We start from the raw sequence: 23423 nt of genomic DNA, 5'->3' as shown, positions 1-23423 counted from the left end.
AGAATTGCTCATTTATTCTTAGTTGCCACCGAAAAAACTTAATAACAAGTGATCAAAAAGCTCCATTTACTCCAAAATGATACCAATGAAAAATACAAGTCGTCCTGCAAGTATGGGTCTTGGGAAGCGGCAATGTAAAGAAATGTTTTATTGCAAAAAAGTTGTAAAACCTAAAAAAAAAAAATAGATGTGTTTGGTATCTCTGTAATCGTACTGACCCAGAGAATAAAGATATTATGTTATTTATGCCGAAAAATGAACGCCGTAAAATTTCTAACGTAAAAACCTAGTGGCAGTATTGCAGTTTTTCCCATCTCCCTCCCAGAAAGAGTTAATAAAAGTTAATCAGAAAGTTGTGTGTATCCCCAAACGGCACCATTAAAAACCACAGTCCCTCAAAAAGCTATATAGACAGAAAGAAAAAAAAAAGTTATAGGCCTTGGAGCGCGACGATGAAAAAAGAAGAAAAACGCTTGGTCAGTAAGGCCCAAATCAGGCTGGTCACTAAGGGGTTAAGTTCCCAGTCAGTCCCTGAAAGGCCATGTTTAGTAATGACGTACTTGACATTATTCTAAGTAGATTGTTGGAGACATTTGCACATTTTGTTTTCCTTTAATTAATTCTGTTTTCTAAGCTAGGCAACCCTTTCAACAAACCCATTTATGTTCTAGGTTATATCTGAACACTGGGTTGTTTTCCTGGGTTTTCACGGCATAGTCTGAGGGAATAGAGTTTCTCCTTGTGGAGACCACCAAGTTGGTGTAATGAGTCTTATAGGCTAGGCAAAATAAATATGCAAAGTATATCTCCTCTAGGAAGAAGGTAAACTGTCTCTCTAGTGATACCTATTGGGGAAAGCTTTCGTATGAGCCAATGTCCAACCTTTTACTAGGCCTTGTAACATGACTAAGACAAAGCAAACCAGATTCTTCTTCAAGAGTAAAATATGCTTGTCCCTTGTTGGCACAGAGCAGTGATTTATTGGGTAATTCACTTCGACTTGGGAGACAAAGTTGGTGTACAGGATGAGTGATTAAAGTTTCCACCATATTATAGCTTTTTCTTCTCTGAACAGATGCACTTTGATTACTCCTGGAATCCTACGTTCTGACACTGAAGAAACTATTGTACTTGATGGACATGGCTCCGGATTTGAGGCCGATATCAGAGTCCAGGAATTTCCACTGAAGACACGCTTGTTTGCTCAGGGCAAGATCTCTGTCAATAGTAAAAATAGCTTCTTGGGAACAACTACCATAAATGTAAGTTACCCACATATAACTAATGTGTAGCCATATGTTGTAGGATGTATTATTGAGTAATGCTCACAACAAGAATTCACACCGGAAGATCCCCATATCTGGGAGCTCTGTTTATAGGAAGAGTTAGATCCCCTGCTTGCATTCTGTCCTACCATTGAGGACAAAATGTTCAGATATTCAGGTACCTCTCCACTTGATCATCTACTGGATGTAGCCACCAGCTCCCTTAGCTTTCATAATGTTTAGATGTGCAGCTCTACAAGTGTGAATAAAACCCTTCCTATCTTCATGGATGATATATCTGTTCTGTAGGATGTAGGGTTGTAGATTTGTGGTTGTAGTAGTGTGTACTGTACGGCATCTGAGCAGGTATGTACAGTGAGTAGTGAGTGTAATGACAGAAAGCTGCAATAGTGGCGCTCACCATCATTGTACCCCTCAGATGTCATTTTCATACAAGATCACGGCATCTGAGAGTAAAATCTGAGTAAAATTAACAGAAAAAAAAATTAAAATCATACTTACCGCCTCCATTTGCTTGCGACGGGCTGGCCGCCTCCAACTTGCATGAAGATCTGGCACGAAATCTTGCGCGACCCGAGATGACGTCGTCATACCATCTGATGTGGTGACCATGCACGGGAATTTAGCCGAGATCTTTACTCAAGATGGTGGCGGCTGGCCCGTCACAAGCAAATACAGGAGGTAAGTATGATTTTTTGTTAGTCTTTTTATATTATTTAAGGTTAAATCGATTCACTAGCACGAAGCACGAGGAAATCCGGCTTTGCGGTGAATCGAATATATCCTGAAATTCAGATCCAATTCCACTTTAGTGGATTTGATTTGCTCAACTCTAGCTACCCCATACATCATCCTATTAACAAATGAAGGTCTTTCTTTTCTTTAGTTTTTTCATTGACTTTAGACTGGGGATTACTTTATGTAATTGAGCCCTACCTTATTGCATATATTGCATTGCTAATGATGTTTTTTTTTTACATTTGTGAATTCAGGTTAAATCACAGGACCTTCTGAATGAACCAAAGAAAAAATATTATGTATCTGTCCAAGTGATCTCATCACAGTGTAACTTGGAGAAAGTAGTTCTTGTGTCTTTTCATAGCGGATACATCGTCATTCAGACGGACAAAACTATTTACACCCCAGGATCTAAAGGTAACAAATACTTACTGTACTTTTTGTATATACCAGGGCCCTGGGGAATAAGGGTCATCAATCCTCACCACTCATGGTAAAGTTTTCTCTTCCAGTGTGATGACAATGGTGTTATGCATCTGCCACTAGGGGGGACTTACTGTATAGACTTATACAGTTCTCAGTGAACTAAAAACATGGAGTTGTGTTGAATCTATTACATAGGCATGCACCTCTTCATCTCCGGCAGTCCATGCTCCTAAACTGAAATCTGCACTACCCAGGGGCGTAAACTGACATAAAAGAACACAAATGTTCTGGGCCCTCTGGCAACCCCTTCACCACCCTTGTCATGCCCCCATTTTGGGAAAGTGGCAAGGGAGGAGGAGAAACAGCACTTGTGCAAAAAATCTTGCACAAGTGGCGATAAAAGGGTCACAAGCACAGTGTTTGTGACTTTTTTTTCCACCAGAAAACTGGTGTGGCAGAGTGAAACCTCTTTAAACCAAAGAAGTGTGAAATGCCATATTAATAATTAAGAGCTGAGAACTGAGGGACATGGGCTATGATTAAAGGGGTTCTCCAGGAAATAAGAAAATTAAAATATGTAAATATTACTTTATTATAAATATATTCTCAATTATCTTTCATTATTTATAATGGCTCGCTTTGTCTAGGGAGCAATCATCACGGGAAATATAATGACCGCCATCCTATTAGTGCACACAAAACCTGTCCCATTCACACAGCAGGATAAGTAACTTCAGAGCAGTGAGCTAAAGAGCTACCTGATCCTCCTCTCTGCTCTGCTTGTCAGGGATTATGATCCTGAATACAGCTGATAGGATCTTCAGCTGAATCTCTTTAGGAATGGAGTCCATGAGGAGACATGAAGTACAGAGAGGAGGTGGAGATGTGGATAATGAGCAGCAGCTCTTGTATGCAGTCTCCATTACCACAGTCTGTTCTCTTTGTACTTCATGTTTCCTCATGAACTCAATTCCCAGTTGAAATTTTTATCATTTGTATTCAGGATTATAACCTGTGACAAGCAGAGCAGAGAGGAGGAGGATGAGCCAGCTCTTTACCTCAGTGCTGTGAAGTGACTTTTGTGTGTACTAATAGGATGGCGGCCTTTGGGGTGTGCGAGCTGTGCGGCCGCACAAGGCGCCATGGCAACAGGGGGGCCCGGCGGCCGACACAGCTCGCAGTCGGTCTCTTACAGCATGCCGGCGTGAGATTGTGTGAGGCGAGCCTGGCGAGCTGAGCCACTGCAGATGCCAGGTCAGGTTCCGGAGCGTGGAGGAGGAGCATAGGGGCGCAGGCGCAGCGTCCAAGTGCTGTGCCTTCACAGAGAGCCGCGGAAGGATCCGCTCAATGTGTGAGGGCGGCCGCCGCTGCTCTGCAGACAGGGAGGGAGCAGAAGACTTCAAATAGTGAGTACCTGTTCTTATTATTATTTTTATTTTTTTTACCAAATATCTTTCATTAAATGGGGGCAGGGTCTAATTAAGGGGGCAGGGGACTGGATAAGGGTGACAGACACTGGGTATGATTAAGGGGCAGGGGACTGGCTTTGGTTGACACTGGGTATGATTAAGGGGGGCAGGGGAATGGCTATGGGTGACACTGGGTATGGTTGTACTTGTTTGCACTTAAATTGCACTTAAATTATCTGTAATTAAAAAAAAACTCTTTGTGTATGTTTAGGTGAACGAGGGGGGGGGGGGGGGCGCCACAAGATTAGCTCGCACAGGGCGCCTGAACACCTAAGGCCAGCCCTGGTACTAATAGTATGGCAGCCATTTTATTTCCCCTGATTATTGCTCCCTAGACAAAACAAGCTATTATAACTAATGAAATGTATTTTGGAAATATATTTATAAAAAAGCAATATTAAGGTATTTTCATTTTTTTTTCATTCCTGAAGAACCCCTTTAAGGATATAAGTGGTTGGAAATAAAGATGATTTGCAGCATTAATTTCCATGTAGCGCATTTCTTAAAGTAATAGTTTACCTTGTGTCTCTTTAGCTCTCTACCGTATTTACCCAATGAACTACAAGATGCAGCCAAAAAAACAGACAGTAATGTATGAGATTAAGGTGAGAATTTTCATAAATTTTCAGTTGTTTCCTACTAAATGCAGAAAATAAACAGAAAAAAAAAATGATATACTGAATATAAACCCCTGCACTTCATCTCCTCTATTCCTTTGAACCTACTGTATTTTGTACTATATTTTAATTAGCCCCTTAATAACAGGCAATTTTTTATTTTTTGATGTTTTGATTTACAGCCTTCCCAAAGCCATAACTTTTTTATTTTTCTATTCACATCGCCATATTATGGCTTTTTTGGGGGCGGAATAAGTTGCAATTTCTAATGGCACCATTTACAGTTGCATACAATGTAATGGGGGGAGGGATAAAAATTCCCAATGAGGTGGAATTAACACAAAATTAACACAATCTGCAAGAGATATATGGGTTTTATTTTGACAGCGTTCCCTATGCAGTTAATACTGACCTGTTACTCAATTTTTTGCAGGGAGATATGTACGTTTTTAAATATCTTTTAGAGTGTGTATGACTTTTTGATCACTTTTTCATACATTTTTTGTGGAAGTTAAAGCAACTAAAAATTGCCAAATCACTGTTTGCCATATGGGATAAATATTTTCACACACAGCGATGCCCATGATATTTATTTTTACATTTCGTGTGTATTTTAATTTTAATTTTGTGGAAAGGCGGTGCTTTGAATTTTTATATATTTTTTATATTATTTATATTTTTAAAAACTTTTTTCTATTTTTTTACACTTTTTAAAAGTTTCCCTAGGAAACTATGAAAAGCAATCATTAGATTGTTTCGGTCACAGACTCCAACGCTTTAGCATTGGAGTCTATGAGAATTACCCTAAGTTCCGATAGAGCCCATCCATAGGCAGGCTCTCTATGGGCAGCAGCCTCATGTCACTCAGGAGGACCAAGGCTGCCACACACTACGTCCAACTCCCCTGTTCCTCGCTAGGGTGAGCCGCTGCATGGCTGGAAGCACGTGGTCCCAGTTTTTATCCTCAGAGATGCCGGGGCAACATTTGACAACGGCCTCCCAGGGGTTAAATGTATGTGATTGGCATTAGCTTTGATTGCATTACATATTATTGCTGCTTAAAACAGTAGGCACCTGACTGCTATGGTGCCTGCTGCACTCGTGAGGGGGTGCCATATTTAAAATCCCAACCACCAACATTTGTAAGGCGGTTGGGAACAGGTCGCAGGAGAAGGAGAAGTCACCTTCCGCACCTGCTCCTAACTATTGTATCTGGCTGTCAGACAGCTGGTTGCAGCAGAAGCCTCCCCTCTCTGCCCTGTCTGTAGTAGGACAAAAAAATATATTTCTTGTTTACTTTTCTAATTCATTTCTAGATTTAGTGTTCCTTTAATCTAAGTGACGTCAAAAACATGTAGAGGTGCTTTCTTTAAGTTTTTTTAAAAATCTTTTTCAGAACCCAGATGGGATGATTACAGCACAAGGGAATTGGTTCCCTGATAAATTTGGCATCATCTCTAAGAATTATGAATTGTCTGACCTAGCAATGTAAGGACAACCAATCCACTTGTTAAATGATTTTATCTTTCTGAGTAGTATACAGTTTGTTTATTTGATTAACTTTGATGAAAAGCATCTTGCCCTGACCATACGATCCCCATTCCCTTTTATTTTTCTGTTATACAAACATATATTTTTCATATAGATTTTGGTGAATGGAGGCCAAGATGTCATGTACATGTTTATTAGAGCATGATAAAGGGTTTTCTAGGGAGCATTGCTCATCTCCACCAATCTCTTTTTGCTGCCATTAAATGCTGCTCTGGCCTCCTCAGTGTTATGGCAGTGGGTATGGAATCATTGTGTCCTCCAACAGATTCGGCTTAGGTTTCCCTGGTTTTCAGCCTTTAACCCCTATACAGGCATCTGGACTTCCCTGCAGAGAACGCAGCATGTCACTACCTCCTGGAACAGTCTCTGCGTCGTTGGCTGCTGACCCACGTGGGTCAAAAGACAATGGCTCATAGCAAAACTCATAATCAGCAACAGGCTGAGGTCAGGGCAGGCAGAGTACATACAAATGTGAGAAATAGTGCGAAGCTCAAGGCAGGCATCTTAGGGTCAGCATGGTAGTCAGACACAGGTCAGGGTAGACAGCAGAGGGTCAAATTCCAGGAAATGAGCCAAAGGTCGGTACCTGGGCAGACAAGCTCAAGTAGAGCACCTTCACAGTCTCTAGCAGGCTAATATACCTATTGCTCAGGTATCTTCCCATAGGGAAAGGTGCCTTAAATACCCACAAGTGGCCAGCCATAGGCAGGGAGTTAAAATCAGGGTGCGTGTGAGTACTAGAACCAGAAAGCATGCACACACTATTGCTAGGAAGGAGCGTTTTCCAGCAAGAAGTAAGCTGAAACCTGCCAGCAAGAGGCACATGAGATTCCAGCGACCAGGGTGAGTGGGTCGGTGCTCACACCCACCATGGTGAGCGGGATGATGACCACTGTCATTACACCGTGCTTTCCATTTTCTATGCCTGCTAGGCACACTCGAAATTCCTGGAAAGGCTGATGAGCCAATCACTGGACTTTGGTTTCCATTAGCCATTTTCTGCTTGTTGAAGCAGGACAGGTACTTGACTTTGAACAACCATAAGAGTCAGTTGAAATGAATATTTCCACAACAGTTCTCTGCATCATAAAAGCTGACAGTGGGGGCCAGTAGTGAAACAACTGCAAACAAAAATCAGTATACTTGAATTAATGCATGAGAAGAATTGGCGACATTGCATCTTTAACTATTCAATAAATACACAAAGTAGTAGAAAATGTTAGGATGAGGGTCATACCAAAACTCAAGGTGGACAGCAATTGGTATGATCAACAATCTCTAGCCACAGTGAATTTGGAAGATTTGGAAATTTCACTATTCAAGATTAAATTGTTGTTTTTCCACTGTGTTTCGCTGTGTTTCGCTGTGAAATGTTACTGTTAGGGTACTTTCCCTTTCCATTTTTCCCCTCATGTGTTTCTTCAAGTCTAAATGCTGATATAGTTTCCTTTCCTTGCAGGCTTGGCACTTGGACCATCACAGCACATTATGACAACTCCCAAGAAAAATTCTCTGCAAAATTTGATGTGAAAGAATATGGTAAGAAGATTTCTTTTGTCAACTGGATGATTACTAATACCGCTAGAGCTCCCACAGGGGTAGACATCCAGGTTCTCCATGGTCCAGGTTAGCAAGTATGCCCAGATTTGACGTTACATGGATCTTAAGATATATTGTCAAAAATAGGCAACCTTGATCTTCATTAGTGTTGAGCGCGAATATTCGAATAACAAATTTTTATCTCGAATATCGCAACTTAGAGTTTTCGCGAATATTTCGAATATAGTTCTATATATTCTATATATTCGCAAAATCGAATATTCGTTTTTTGTTTTTTTTCATCTGAAAATATGATTCCTCCCTGCTTCTTGCTTGTGGGTCAATGAGCCATTGGCCCACAAGCAACTGAATTGAAGCTGGAAGGAATCACGTTTTCAGATGGACCAAATATGATGAATATTCGAAATAAAGAATATATTGCTGTATATTCGATTTTAGAATATTCGTCCTATTCTAATCTAAACCAATAATCTCGGTTATAATATTCGAGTTCACGAATATTACAACAGAAAAATCGTAATGGTTAATACGTGTGCCCGACCGCATGACAAAATCGTTATTTAATCAATTTCAGCATACACCTTTCCGACAAGCGTCCCCGTCACCATGGGAACGCCGGTGGGTTAGAAAATACCATCGGATCTGAGTTTTCCCTGAGATCGTAAAAACTCAGATCCGATGGTATATTCTAACCCACAGGCGTTCCCATGGTTACGGGGACGCTTGTCGTGGAGCAGTATGCCAAAGTGGAATATTATTGCTCTAACTTCGTCTTTTAGAATATTACGAATATTTTAAAAGACGAAGTTAGAGCAATATTAAGAATATTCGTAAAATACACATATAGATTGTAATTTAGCTAATATACTGCTATAGTAATTTTTTTTATAGTGTACAGAAGAGGCAAAAAAAATAAGGATTATAGCACTATATTAGCTAAATTACAATCTATATGTGTATTTTACGAAAATTCGTAATATTGCTCGAACTTCGTCGTTTAGAATATTACGAATATTCTAAAAGACGAAGTTAGAGCAATATTAAGAATATTCATAAAATTACACATATTAGCCTAGCCATAGTCAATTAGTCGAACGTTGCCTTATACTGTCAAAAGAACAATCGCAATACGCGATTAATTAAATCGCATATTATTCGCGATAAATGGAATAATGACGAATATTCGATTTCGACGAATATAAGATGAATATTCAATCGAATATTCGCGAAATATCGCGAAATCGAATATGGCACCTCCCGCTCAACACTAGTCTTCATTAATTTACAAACAATGGAGACCTCTTCTGCGAGAACAGTAGTGATTATATTGCTACCTGACTTTCCAGGTCCCAGTTGTCTTTTTGGGGAGGAGGAATGATGATGGGACTCATTTATTTATACTGATCCTTTTTTCCCCAGTATTACCAAATTTTGAAGTTACCATTACAGCGGAGAAAAAATTCATGCACCTAGATGATAAAAGTTTTTCAGTAACAATTACAAGTCAGTAAGTAACTGTATAATCATAAAGGCCAAAATTATGGATTGGAGAATTAGGACGATGTATGTTATGGTATATTAATCAAGCAACCCAAATTAGGCTGAGTTCACACTTCAGCTATTTGATCAGTTATTTACATCAGTTATTGTGAGTCAAAAAACGTAGTGAAGCCTATAATGGAAAGATCTGCATCTCTTCTGTGTTTTTGACCCGCATCTAGTTTTGGCTCACACTAACTGATGGAAATAACTGATCAAATAACTGAAGTGAGAACTCAGCCTTAGCTATTACTTCGATTCAACCATAAATATATGGTTGATTTGGGTCCTACCTCTCGTGTTGAGCACCTATCTGAGTCCCTTAACTATCAGAGACCACATTCTGACAGACAATGAGTAGTGGCTGCACATGCGGTTGGCTCTCATTAGTCACTTCTTTGGTACTTACAGAAACAGCCCTTTTCCACAAGGGTGCTGTCACGGCCTATGGTGTGTGCTGTGACACTGTTGCTATACTTGCGGTTGCCCGCGGCAACGTGTTGCTGTGTGTGCATGCGGTGGCAGTGTCTCGGCCTTCTGGGTGATTGCCGTGACATGGTTGCCTCGCATGTTGTTGCCTGCGGCAACGTGTAGCTTTCTGTGCTTGTGTGTGCACTGCCCCTTTAAGTGGCTTCCTTCCCTTGTCTGGTGTTGGAAGGGTTAACTGCCTTCCTAGTGTTTTGTTAACACTGGGTTTATGTGTGTGTGGGTGTGGCTGCTTGGGCTATTTAGCCTCTGCTGGATGCCTGAAGCTGGGGGGTACTCCAGCCATGGTGTGTGCTGGAGCTATGCTGATGGTCTTCATATTCCATCTGTCCAGTGAGGGCCACCCTTGTGGTCATAGATGTTCTTATAGTGTCTCACGTTTATTGCAGCTATGGGTGTCCTGGGTTCCTGTGTGGTTGTGGTGTGTGCTGTGTCCTTTTAATGTTGGTGTGGACACCAGCACTTGTGCACGGGTTCCAGTCAGTGTGTCTGTGGCAGGTAAGTGTGTTACTAGTCTCGCTTACCTGCCATCTCTATAGCTGTATGTGTTCCCCTCTCCTTGCAGCCTGGCCTCAGATAGAGACTCCTGTTCCTCCATGACTGGGATGAACAGGTCGTCTCTTCCCTGCTCCTAAGTGAGGGATTACCAGGGCGACTTAGGGTTTCTAGGAATCCTGAGTATGAGTCGTCCCACCATCGGGGTCCGCTCATACAGTGAGGAGTCAGGGAGAGGATTAGGGACGCTGTAGGAGGTGACCTGCTCCCTTGTTACTTTTTTTGGACAGGCTGATCCCCTTTACCCTCTGACACCGCACGGTGGGGGGTTTCCCCCACTCCCTGCCGTGACAGGTGCAGGTCCCACATCTATGAAACATTTAAATCATATTCCGATGATATGCCATGTATGTCCTCGGTGGGAATACTCCCTTGAAGTTTTTTTGAAGTAGAAAGTCAACTTTATGTTGGAAGCTTATATAATGGCACTAAGGTTCAGGATACAGAATGACTTAGGGAAGAGACAAGGACAATGTTAATGAGGAAAATAAATATATGTGATGAGAATAAGGACTAATATATATCTGGTAAAGAATGACCATAAAGCCCTATAGAAGACCATGGAGATCTTGCATAATAGAGAACATAGTGGTAATGACTTCTCCATAGACATCAATGGTACCAATGTCAAAATGGCTTGGATGAATTATCTCAAGGACAGTGCACATTTTCAAGGCAGAGGTCTTATGAGGTGTTAAATAGATCTTATGATGGGATTAGGTGAAATGGGAAAATGATAATGAATTTGTGTCTTCTCCTTGAGTTTTAGAAAAAGGAAGAAAAGGAGGAGAATAGGAGAATAAAAGTGGTATTGAATGCCATTGGAGTTTTTAGGCTCTCCTAGCCCAAATGTTTAGACATAAAACAGCAGGGAAACCAGAAAAAGCCTTGAAGGACTCTAACAAAGATATGACTAGAACAGGAGGTGGTGTGTGAGTGGAAAGCTGTTTTGTTGTTATGAAGAGATCAAGTCTGTGATGCCAAGGGATGAGAGAATTATTAACAAGAAGGAGTGGTCGATCAGACAGGGAAGGTTTATGGGGAGGAGCACAGACCTATAGTGTGAGGCTTTGGCAGTTAACAGATCAATACTGCCTTTGGTTAAAGGAGTTCTCCTCAGGATAGGTTATCAATATCAAATCATCGGGGGGTCTGACATCCGGGACCTGAGCTGATCAGCTGTATGAAAACGTTCTTTGAGCACTTAGGCCTCTTCCTAACCCACATCACATTCATTGGTCACATGAGCTAGGCGCAGCTTAGTCTCATTCATGTGAATGGGGATGAGCTGCAAGACCAAGCACAGCCACTATCACATGGACAGTGCTTGGCAAGCTGTGTGAAAGTCATGGAGCGCACCAGAGCTCTGGTGAGCACCACGGGTTCCTCAAACAGCTGACTTGCAGGGATGCCAAGAGGTGTCTACAGATGTCATGGCTTATTATATGCCAAATAGTGGCGGGCCATACATATCCAATGTGATTTGATGTGGAAGCAAAAGATTTGTCTAATTGACAACTGGAAACTCACTTCTATTGACCCAATATTTCTCCAATGCTTAGGTACATTTATAAGAAACCAGTTAACGGTCAAGCCTTTGTTATCTTTGGCCTAAAGAAGGACAATCAAAAGAGAGGTATCACAGACTCACTGAGAGCAATTCAGGTACTGTAAAATAGTTTATTAAAAACTCTTATATTGAATGAATGAAAGGATATCAGGGTGTAGGCATTCAAACTTCAGAAAGTGTAATATGATTAACTAACTTGATCAGACCCAACCTTTTGCACCTTCGGAACCACATTCAACTTTGAGTGATGTTTGAGACGCATAGTAAAGTTGAAAATGTAGGAAAGGCATATTAAATGTGGAGAAACAAGACATCATCAGTAGACTTGACTATTGTTATACCATTCAAATTGGCATAGTTAAGACATATCTGCAATACATGAAATTGCCAATACCTGTGATAATTATTCAGGTCATAATTACCTGTTGATTATGAACCAGTGACCTCAGAAATGCAAAAAATGACCATAAAACTTCTGTGGTTAATTGTAAAAAAAAATCTGAGGAAAGTTTAGCTGGATGGAAAGTGTTCTTAGAGGGATATTAAAAAGGGAAAAGATGATAAATTAGAGCAAGGGGAAGTGTAGACAAAGGGATCAGGCACAGATTAAGGGTGTGGGATTCATATAGGTTACTTGATTGTTGATGGCTAGAATAAGTCAGTATAACTGGTGGAGAGGCAAGCTGACCAGACCTTAAGTCGTACTATGATGGCTTTTCTATCATATCAGTCTGTCAGACTCAGTGGTGTTTGATGGTGGTTGTAGCTATTAACTGTGATTAGAATGGCCACCACAAATTTAGTCTAAAGAAATTCTTTTGGTGGTACCTGGACCTGGAAAGTCAGGTAGCAATTCATCCAAAAGATAAACTCTAAGAAAAACGACTTCTTTATGAAGATCAGTTTTTATATGATAAATTATATTATATGCATTTTGACCTCTTTTTTGAGAACCCAACCATCCAGGTCCTACCAGGTGCTATCCAAATTTTGGATGGTCGTTTTCATGAGGTTAGGGTAGAATGGGGTCAGAAAGAGGGGTCCAGACAGCCAGAGCTTCAATTTTAAACACCAGGCTCATATAGTTGAGGAAAGTCTTTTCTTGGCCGAAAATGTTCTTTACATGATATGAGCTTCTTCTGAAATTGCCTGATCATGATATCTGGATCTTACTGATTTTGAATGTATTAATAAAATTGCAATGTATAATACAGCGAGTGCCATGGTGTTACCTTGTGTTGGATTTGGCATTTGCCCTACACTGGCACCATGCTTGGAAAATGCAATGTAGATGTTACTTACAGTAATCTGTTGGGTTAAGAAAAATGTCATAGACAGGGAGATGAGTAGGTGGGAAAACCACAACATTCAGGTGAAGCATGCAAAAATGTTAATCTACTTGACAGTGTACATGCCGTTATGCCTATATCTAGAGATGAACTTTGGTGGTAAAAGCAGAATTGCCTTATGGATTCCATTACCACGGACCATAACGCAATTCTATGACAGAATGCCTTTCATTACGTCATAATAGAAGTCTATGGGCAGCAAAATGGATCCGTCCCGTTTTCGTTATCCAGTCCTTTTGAGCATAACGGAAATGGGACAGATCCGTTATGCAGGCCATAGGCTTCTAATATGACAGAATGAATAACGTTATGCATTCCGTCATAGAATTGCATTATGGTCCGTGGTAATGGAAACCATAACGCAATTCTGCTTTTACCACCAAACGAAGCGTGAACGAGTTTTATAAAATGAAATTCGCTCACCTCTACCTATATTCATTGCATTAGTTTTGTGTTTTACAGAACAGCAAATGTAAATACTGCAATACATATTTTACCACTAGGGGGAGTATGTGTGATATTCTAAATAAGAACTTTATTCTGCTACAGCAATCTATGTGGCTAGACATGGTATTACAAATTAAATTAATTAATTCCACAATAATTTGTGGTAATTTAGAACTATTTGATTGTCCGAAATAACAATTTTATGTCTGCTATGATATCATTGTCTTTATTTCACATCTGAAATATTCCTTTATTTTTTTATTTTGGTTAATTATGTTTCCCCGTCTAGATTTATGATGGAATAGGGGAGGAAGTAAAACTTCTAAGAGGAGACCTAATAAAGTCTGTCAAGAAAGTAGACGATTTGCTAGAGTACAAGCTCTACGTTTCGGTGACAGTCATCACTGACTTAGGTTTGGAAATTGCTTACTAAAAGAATCACATGATAAAATGTCTTCATGAGTGTGAAAGCTGAATAGTAAGATGGTGTGTTTTACGTCTGAAGTAAATGTTGGCGTTACACCCAACTCAAAGAGCATCATAGTTACATAGTTAATACGGTTGAAAAAAGACATAAGTCCATCAAGTTCAACCAAGGGACAGGTGGAGACACAAATCTCAGAAGGAAGTGCGTCTCAGATTTCTACACGTTTTCATAAGCATTAATGTCATTTACTTTTAAGAATTCATCTAAACCCTTTTTAAAACTGCCCACTGTTCCTGCTGTGACCACGTCCTGAGGAGTCTATTCCACAGATTCACAGTTCTTACAGTAAAGTAGCTTTGATGCTTCTAGAGACTGAACTTTTTCCTCTCCATTCAGAAGCAGTGCCCCTTGTCTTTTGAGGGCATTTTACATGGAACAGTTTGTCACCGTATTTTTTGCATGACCCATTTATTTACTTGTACAGGTTAATCATGTCCCCCCTTAGAAGTCTCTTCTCAAGACTAAATAAATTAAATTATTTTTCTTTCGTCATAACTGAGACCCTCCATGCCCCTCATTAGTTTAGTCGCTCTTGTCTGTCCTTTTTCCAACTGCAGTGCATCCTTTCTATGGACTGGTGCCCAGAACTGAACTGCATGTTCAAGATGAGACTGCACCAACGCCTTGTAAAGTGGTAGTGTTACATACCTGCCCGGCGAGTCCATGCCTCGTTTAATGCATGACAATATCCTGGTGGCCTTAGAAGCAGCTGATTGACATTGTATGCTGTTATTTAATCTACCATCTACAAGGACACCCAAATCCTTCTCTATAAGTGACTCTCCCAGTGCTCCATCACCTAGGACATATGAAGCACAGAGATTATTACTACCAAGATGCATATCTTTACATTTATCCACATTGAACCTCATTTGCCAAGTTGATGCCCAATCACTCTAAGTGTTCAAGTCAGCTTGTAGTGTGTGGAAATCTTCCATAGACCGTACAGTACTACACAGCTTAGTGTCATCTGCAAAAATAGAGATGGTGCTATTAATCCCGTCCTCAATATCATTAATAAATAAATTAAATAATAAAGGGCCCGGCACTGAACCTTGGGGTCACCACTTATAACCCAGGACCATTCTGAATAGGAATCATTGACCACAACTCTCTGAACATGGTCCTTTAGCCAGTTTTCAATCCAATTACAAACTATACTTTCCAAGCCTATAGGTCTATAGTTACCTGTGAAGGACCTAGATCCTTTTTTGAATACAGGCACCACATTTGCCTTGCGCCAATCACTTGGCAATGTACCAGTACCTACAGAATCTTTAAAAATTATAAACCGGGGCACAGCAATGACTGAACTTAGCTCTTTTAGCACTCTTGGGTGTAATCCATCTGGACCCGAAGCCTTGTTCACATTTACTTTATTTAACTTGTCTTAGACCATATCTACAGTTAGCCAATTCAATATATCACTGGATGTACTAACAGCCCCGGCACCACAGATATCAGCTCCTTTCTCTTCTTTTGTATATACAGAGCTAAAAAAAACATTTAGTAACTCTGCCTTTTCCTTATTTTCAGTGACTACCCCCCCCCCCCCCCTTACCATTATTTAGGGACCTACCTGCTCGAACCTTGGTTTTTTAGCATTTATAATTTTAAATAATTTTTGGGGATTTGTTTTGCTCTCTTTAGCCACCTGCTATTCATTTTGTATTTTTGCTAATTTTATCTCCTTTTTACAGATTTTATTAAGCCTTTTGTAATCTTCAAACGCTACAGCTGACCCCTCAGATTTGTATTTTTTAAATGCTCTTTATTTGTCTTTTATTGCGCTTTTTACGCTGTAAGCCATGGGGTATAGCTGTTTATACTTGTTACCTAAGGGAATAAATTTGTTTAGTGCAATTACTCAATGTGGATTTAAAGCTCTCCCATTTATCCTCAGTATTATTATGTGACAGTAGCTGCTCCCAGTCTATGCCCTGAAATGCTGTCCTCAACCCAGGGAAATTAGCATCAACATCTTTGCTCTACGGCCCCCACAGGTGGTAGTTATGAAGATGACAATACAACTAAGTGTAGGCCACAGATTCCCTCCACATGGTGTGCACCCTTTACATCAGCATGGACATAGGCCGTTGGTCCTTCCATGTGACGCACCCTTATGCATCACAGTGATCAGGGGTTACTCTCTACTAGCCAAATCTATATGCTATATATTTGCTGACTGTCTCTCCTCAGCAAAGCCCAGCACAGCATCCTCTACATTGTTGTTTTTACTGTGCCAACCTGGTCTATCATCCTCCAGTCTTGGGCCATCAGAGGTCTGAAGACTTGTGGTTGCAAGGGGTAGGAAGCGCTATGGTTGGTTGCCCTTGTTTAGCACTCACCCTTGGCTACTGGTGTTGCTGCTCCAAATTCTATCTAGGTCCTAAGTACCTAGCATAGTGCATCAATTTGCGAGTATTACTTACCTTCACTTCCTAGCTAACTACCCCACAGATTGCCTGGTCCTCTCAATATGAGTGACTGTGACATTCCTACAGTGGTTTCTGTATGCTCTGACCCTGAGGTCCTTCTCAGCACCTCTGTTTATTGACAATAAATGGGGACATCCTAGGTGTGACCCCTATGCTGACCCTTGAATCAGTCCAGTGTTGAGGTCTGCATGGCAATTAACCCCTTGCTTCTGGCACATGCCTGAAATTTCATTGCAGGTTCTCAATACAGTGCAGTTTTCCTGAAACAAAATTCAATTTCACACAGTGGCCTCTTTCACACTTGCGTTGTCCGGATCCGTCGTGTACTCCATTTGCCGGAAGTGCCCGCCGGATCCGTAACACCGCAAGTGAACTGAAAGCATTTGAAGACGGATCCGTCTTCAAAATGCGCTCAGTGTTACTATGGCACCCAGGACGCTATTAAAGTCCTGGTTGCCATAGTAGTAGTGGGGAGCGGGGGAGCAGTATACTTACCGTCCGTGCGGCTCCCGGGGCGCTCCAGAAAGACGTCAGGGTGCCCCATGCGCATGGATGACGTGATCCATGCGATCACGTCATCCATGCGCGTGGGGCGCACTGACGTCACTGTGAAGCGCCCCGGGAGCCGCACGGACGGTAAGTATACTGCTCCCCCGCTCCCCACTACACTTTACCATGGCAAACAGGACTTTAGCGTCCTGGCAGCCATGGTAACCATTCAGAAAAAGCTAAACGTCGGATCCGGTAATGCGCCAAAACAACGTTTAGCTTAAGGCCGGATCCGGATTAATGCCTTTCAATGGGCATTAATTCCGGATCCGGCCTTGTGGCAAGTGTTCAGGATTTTTGACCAGAGCTAAAAGCGCAGCATGCTGCGGTATTTTCTCCGGCCAAAAAACGTTACGTTCTGGAACTGAAGACATCCTGATGCATCCTGATGCATCCTGAACGGATTTCTCTCCATTCAGAATGCATGGGGATAATCCTGATCAGGATTCTTCAGGCATAGAGCCCCGACGACGGAACTCTATGCCGGAACAAAACAACACAAGTGTGAAAGAGCCCTTAGGAATGCAGACATAGTTTCTCACAATAAGGAATTGTCCAACTTAGAAAACTGATTTTCATACAACCGGTTAAAGGGGTTATCCAACTCCTATAATGACCACCCCAATGCCCAGAACACTCGTATACATTATACTTACCTGCTCCCGGGCACCTGCGACTCTCCGGATCCCTGCATGGCCGCCACTGCATCTCCCTATCGCTCGGATCGTGCTGGGGAAAAGATAAGTATAATGTATATGAGGGGCCCGGAATTGGGGGGGGGGGGTCATTATAGGGGTTGGATAACCCCTTTAAAGGGAGTCTGTCACCACATTTGGGCATATTAGACTGATCAAATAGTGTTATATGTGCCACCCAGAACTTAAAAACGGTACCTTTGTTGTAGAAATCGGACCTTTCTTTTAGCCGAAAATCAACTTTTAACATTATGTTAATGAGCTCTCTCAAGTGCCCAGGGCGGCGTCTCAATCCTCCGAGCCCCAGGCAGCACCTGCGCCCGCTACGAATTTGACCGCGCAGCTGCAGTGGAAAAGGACAGAGGAGGGGAGTAAACGGGCGGGCAGACGCACACGGAAGGCGGGGTTATGAGCCGTTGAGGAGGTGCTGCCTGGGGCTCGGAGGATTGAGACGCCGCCCTGGGCACTTGAGAGGGCTCATTAACATAATGTTAAAAGTTGATTTTCGGCTAAAAGAAAGGTCCGATTTCTACAACAAAGGTACCGTTTTTAAGTTCTGGGTGGCACATATAACACTATTTGATCAGTCTAATATGCCCAAATGTGGTGACAGACTCCCTTTAAGGAAACCTACATTAAATGAGGGGGTCCTCTATTAAGGATCCTCATGTCTTGGCCTGAATGGAGAGCACTTACAAAGAGTGTCTCTCTGGAGGACCTGTGCTGTCCTGCATTACACAGACAACCCATTGATTTGAATGTAAACTGCATAATGCTTATTTTCACCTGAACTGCATGGAAACTAAACATTGCCAGGTCTACCACAGACTCCAGCTGATCACTCGTGGTTCCTGCACGGGACCCTTCTACTCCAAAGCAGAGGATCTCTCTAATGGCCATGGTTGGAAATACTATTGGCCTCATGTACTATTTATCAAAAGCATAGGTAGAATATATCAGTCCAGGAGAAGGGTGGCATCAGGAGATCTTGGTTGGAGTGATATGAGATAAATGATTCTTCCATTTGAAAATTGAATGCAAATGAATGCAAATATTTCCATTACAGGCACTGACTTTGTAGAAGCGGAGTTGGATGACATTCCCATTGTGAAATCTCCATATAAAATGATCTTTAGCAGAACATCCAAGTATTTTAAGCCTGGAATGCCACTTGATCTTGAGGTTTGTATTTTTGCTCTATATGATATTTACAGTACAGCATGCTATTATGAGTCAAGATTTAGCTCGTCTGATGGAATTGTCCAAAGATTTGAATGCAAGAGGCTACCTATTGCCCTCTACTTAGCTGCAACCGAAGGCTGTGCTGTCCTTGACTACATGGCAAAAACTCTGCACCGAGCCACTTGTCACCCAGAATAGGAAAAACTACGACATTCAATTGAAGTGGTTTGCAGCTCGCTCATGTGATTGGTTGTCAGGTTGCCAAACCTAGCAAAAAGCCTTCAGCTGTTAGAAGACCATAAAGGGGATCTCCACAAAGAAACGGTTGGGTAAAAACTTTTGGGTTTACTGTTAATGGTTTTTCATCTTTTTGCTTCCATGTAGCTTATGGTAAACAACCCAGATGGTTCTCCTGCAAGAAGCATCATGGTGGTGGCAAACCAAAAGGACCGAGGTATAACTAATCAAGATGGAGTGGTGAGACTGAGATTGAACATGGCTGCAAATATAAACTCTTTAAAAATATCCGTGAGTATTATTTTACTATTAATACAATATTCTGGTTGACATTGTTTTGGTTGCAGTGGATAATTGAGGCTATGATGGTCCATATGGTCATAAAATCATGACATAGTACATTGCAACTGCAGGTCTCCCTGGTAGTAACAGGGTGATAGCTTCCTCTTGGTCTTCCTCAACTTTACAAAGGTACAGCATTTTTCCTAGATGGCCATGGGCTCCAAAACACATTAGGCCAAATTATTTGCCCTATTTTACCTGATCTGTGTCTTTTATCTATTCTACACCTAAACTTTGGGAAAATAAGTATTACAGTAATAACTTATTTATTTTATGACCCTGATTAGTAGGCTGATACCAGTGTTTACTGAGGTGACACCAGATGGGAAGGGGTCCCACTGCTTAATGGGTTGTATTATCAGCCAATCACTACTGCATAATCATGGTCACCTGATGTACCACTTATTCTACTAACATTACATCTACTAATATGAATGGGTTAAGCTGGCACTGCTTGTACATGGTCCAACAGTGGTATAGCAGGGATGGTATAGCAGTGAGGTATAATGCAGCAAAAATAGCAAGGCATTTATTTCCATTTTGATATATAATAGGAATAATTTTGAGTGAACAGTATGATTATGGTAATGGTTTTGGTTTTGTTGGCATTTTTATTTTCTTTGGTATTTTTTTTCTTATTTGTATTTTCTTATTTATCTTTATTTATTTTTTTACTTTTTTGAATTTTACACATAATATGTACCCTAAGAGATCATAAGAAGTACTCTGGGGGAAACTTTAAAGACCTCTGGAAATATGGACACATTTCCACTGTAATTGTGTCGCCCAAAGGAGCCTCAGTTAAAGGAGAAACCTACCCCCTATTTGTGGCACTGTACACATGCAGAACTTATCTGGCTCTGCAGCGCTGCTCTGCCTTAGATTTCCTGACTATTATGTGATTGCCGGGTCCAATAGAGGAATAGAGGAACCGACATAGCCTCTTCCTCTTCTCACTGCATACCACTCATTAAACGCTATGTACCAATGTAAGAAGATAGCAGAAGTGGTAATAAAGCACTGACAGATGGGGACCCAGCCTGCACCTGCTAGATTGCAGGAACAGGAGCTTTCATTCCACACCATAAGTTTACGGAGCTTGGTCGCCATTAGGTTAAGAAGGTAAGTACTGGATTTCTGGTTTTGTCATTACAAGTGTTAAAATGTTGTGGAAAGTTTAAAAGTTATCCCCTATCCACAGGATAAGGAATAGCTAACTGATCGCTTTTGGTCCTAACCCTGGAACCCCCACCGATCCCAAGGATAAGGGTCCCTTTGATCCGATAAAGTGGCAGTTCAACCATGCTCCATTCATTCTCTATGGGACAGCAGGGTCTTCAAGGGTTTGAGCCAGAGGTGGCTGGAACAAGGGCAAACAATAGTTTAAGAACAATTCCCCATCCAAAATTCTTTGTCTCATTCTGCTGTATCAATAAATCCATAGGTGAGAACAGATGTGCCCGGGTTAGCATACAACATGCAGGCATCTGGAGAAACAACAGTGGTGGCCTATAAATCATTACATGGACAAGGCAACTACCTTCACATTGAAGTCCCAAATAATGTCCTGGAACCCAATACACAAATCTTTATAAATTTTAATATCTTGAATACAAATGTTGCAGTCCAGAATCAGATCAACCATTTCACCTACTTGGTAAGTAAACTTTGGTTCAATAACTACCAAATAGAGTACTACATAGACTACTGCTCAAAATCATGTATGGAGCTATTATCTGTGTGTTGGTATAATGTGAGCGCTGTAAGGTGGTATTGTGTGATTCTTTTGTGTTATGCCACTGTTATTTGGGCACCATGCAGGATATTAGGCTCCATGAAGATTCTAGTCCAATGGAGTATCATGATGGGCTTAGCCCAACAGAGTAACATCGCAGTGGCAGGGTACGAAACTGATCATACCGCATTGTTAACTTTCTGCATGTTACAGTAATTAATGTGTAAAACATCTATTCCACCACCAGATGTGTCATGAATCTATTGGAAAAAAATACTTTTAGAAGATTAATTGTTTTTGAGAAAAAATGAAATAATTTAGTTTAAACTTGTGCTTTTTTGGATTCATTCACTTTAATAAAATCCATGAGATTTTGGATTTGGTTTAAAGGTTAAATATGTAATTGTAGGAATAAAATTTTCTTTTATTAATATGCACTATTAATCATTCATTCCTTTGTTCATTTTTTGTTGGCTGGATGGAAAATTGACCAATGGAATGAATGAGCATTGCATATTAATGGGACACCCTTTGTCATGGCACCTTTAAAGCGTACCTGATCTTTCAAAAAAGTGCTATGAAGCAACAGGTCTTTTGGGATTTCCCTTATGTCTCTTTCAGCCATATTATTCCCTGGTTCAGCTGCATAGCTAGATGCATTACACTCAGAAGCAGGGGGTGTCTCCCTTCTCTGGAATCTGGCAGCACTGTACTGCTGTGATGTCCTTTCTCTTACTTCCTACTATGTTTGTTTTCAACTCCAGCGCTGACAGAACAAATAAGGAGGGAGAAATCACACTTACAGACACACAGTAGGCTCCTATAATCTTCAAAAGCTGTGTAGAAGCAGCATTTTTATCAGCCTCAGCTAGCTCTAAAATGTTCCTATTTCCTGTGAGCCATCTTCTGTGTCTCTGTTACTAAGGTTGGATCTTGCCTGACAACAGGCAGTGGACTGTAAATCAGGCATTGGTCATGACTTTACAGCATTTTTCAGGTGGATGCAGGTAGATTTTTTTAAATAAATGGGTTTATAATTTGCTATTTACATCATTCTCCATTAAAATGAAATGAAAATGTGTAAAAGTACAGTGACTCTTTAACAGTTAAATGCGTTGAATTGAACTTGTATATTAATGCAGTAAAAAACTTTGAGTTAAACAGGTGTATTATCAATATTAAAATACATTGAATTAAACTGTTACATTAATGCAGTAAAATATGTTTCATTAAAGTGATATATAAATGATATAAAATGTGCTGAATTAAGCTGGTATATTAATGCAGTAAAATGCGCTGAATTAAAATTGAAATTGGCTTTAAGAAAGAAAAGGGCACAATTGAGCAGCATATCCCATGTGAAGAAAAGGCTGGCTGATCATGGACAGAAAAAATAATTATGTTGCAGTCACTGCAGGATTCATGTAAGTGCATTACATGAACAGCTCTAGCTGCCGTCACACTCAGAGTACTCTCCGCTCTCCTACACTATACCTCTCTACTGATAAAACACTGACTTTTCTACCTATTTATTCAATCTACTGTACCTAACTAAATATATCCCTAAACTATCCCCGCAACCCTCCAAGACTGGTGTCGTCTGTAATTTGTATCTGCCAGAGCGGCCAGACACATGGCATAAATATCCTCTCACATTGATGGATGATCTCACAATGGTGTCTGTGCTTCTGAGCTAGCCCAGAACCTGAAGGACTAGCCAATATCCAGCCCATCTGATTGACTGGCAGACTGTTAGCCAATCAAGGTGGCTATGGGCACATGATGCTTTTATATGGAAGTTTAGGGTTTCCTACTGGCCAGTAGACCACCACCATATCCCATATTACCAGCAGGAGGCCAATGCTGCTAATTAATTTGTACTGACTACAGTATTTGCTGGCAACTTTCTCTTCATAAGTCAACGAGGTATGAGATGTGCTACTAATGGCTCTATCTAAGGCTCTATAGCAGCTAGAGATATGAGCCACATCTTGTTCCAATGCTAAGATGAGAAATGTTTTGAAAAATTCAATTCGGCTGCTTCGCCAAACTTCAACAAGAAATTAGTTTTTTTTTACAAATTACTTTGTCAAGAATTGCTTTCCATTGTATGGAGCCAGTGCAATGACAGGGAACGGCGATTGTGCCACCTCCCTTCACTAAAC

The 23423-nt window shown here is 40.9% G+C and overlaps 1 protein-coding gene across 1 annotated transcript in view; it reads left to right on the top strand.

Annotated features, from left to right (window-relative positions):
- The window catches only part of LOC120986500 (venom factor-like), a 174083-nt gene that overhangs the window by 6314 nt on the left and 144346 nt on the right, over positions 1–23423 (top strand). Inside the window, exons 2-12 of the mRNA XM_040415122.1 lie at positions 1076–1262; positions 2279–2441; positions 4454–4524; positions 5933–6024; positions 7547–7626; positions 9067–9154; positions 11790–11892; positions 13883–14006; positions 18829–18944; positions 19329–19472; positions 20968–21180. Coding sequence (XP_040271056.1) covers positions 1076–1262; positions 2279–2441; positions 4454–4524; positions 5933–6024; positions 7547–7626; positions 9067–9154; positions 11790–11892; positions 13883–14006; positions 18829–18944; positions 19329–19472; positions 20968–21180 — 1381 coding nt within the window. The remainder of the gene's footprint in view (positions 1–1075; positions 1263–2278; positions 2442–4453; positions 4525–5932; positions 6025–7546; positions 7627–9066; positions 9155–11789; positions 11893–13882; positions 14007–18828; positions 18945–19328; positions 19473–20967; positions 21181–23423) is intronic.

The sequence above is a fragment of the Bufo bufo genome, chromosome 1 (genome assembly GCF_905171765.1).
Source record: "Bufo bufo chromosome 1, aBufBuf1.1, whole genome shotgun sequence".
Taxonomy (NCBI): Eukaryota; Metazoa; Chordata; class Amphibia; order Anura; family Bufonidae; genus Bufo; species Bufo bufo.
This window is presented reverse-complemented; position numbering and strand designations above follow the sequence as displayed.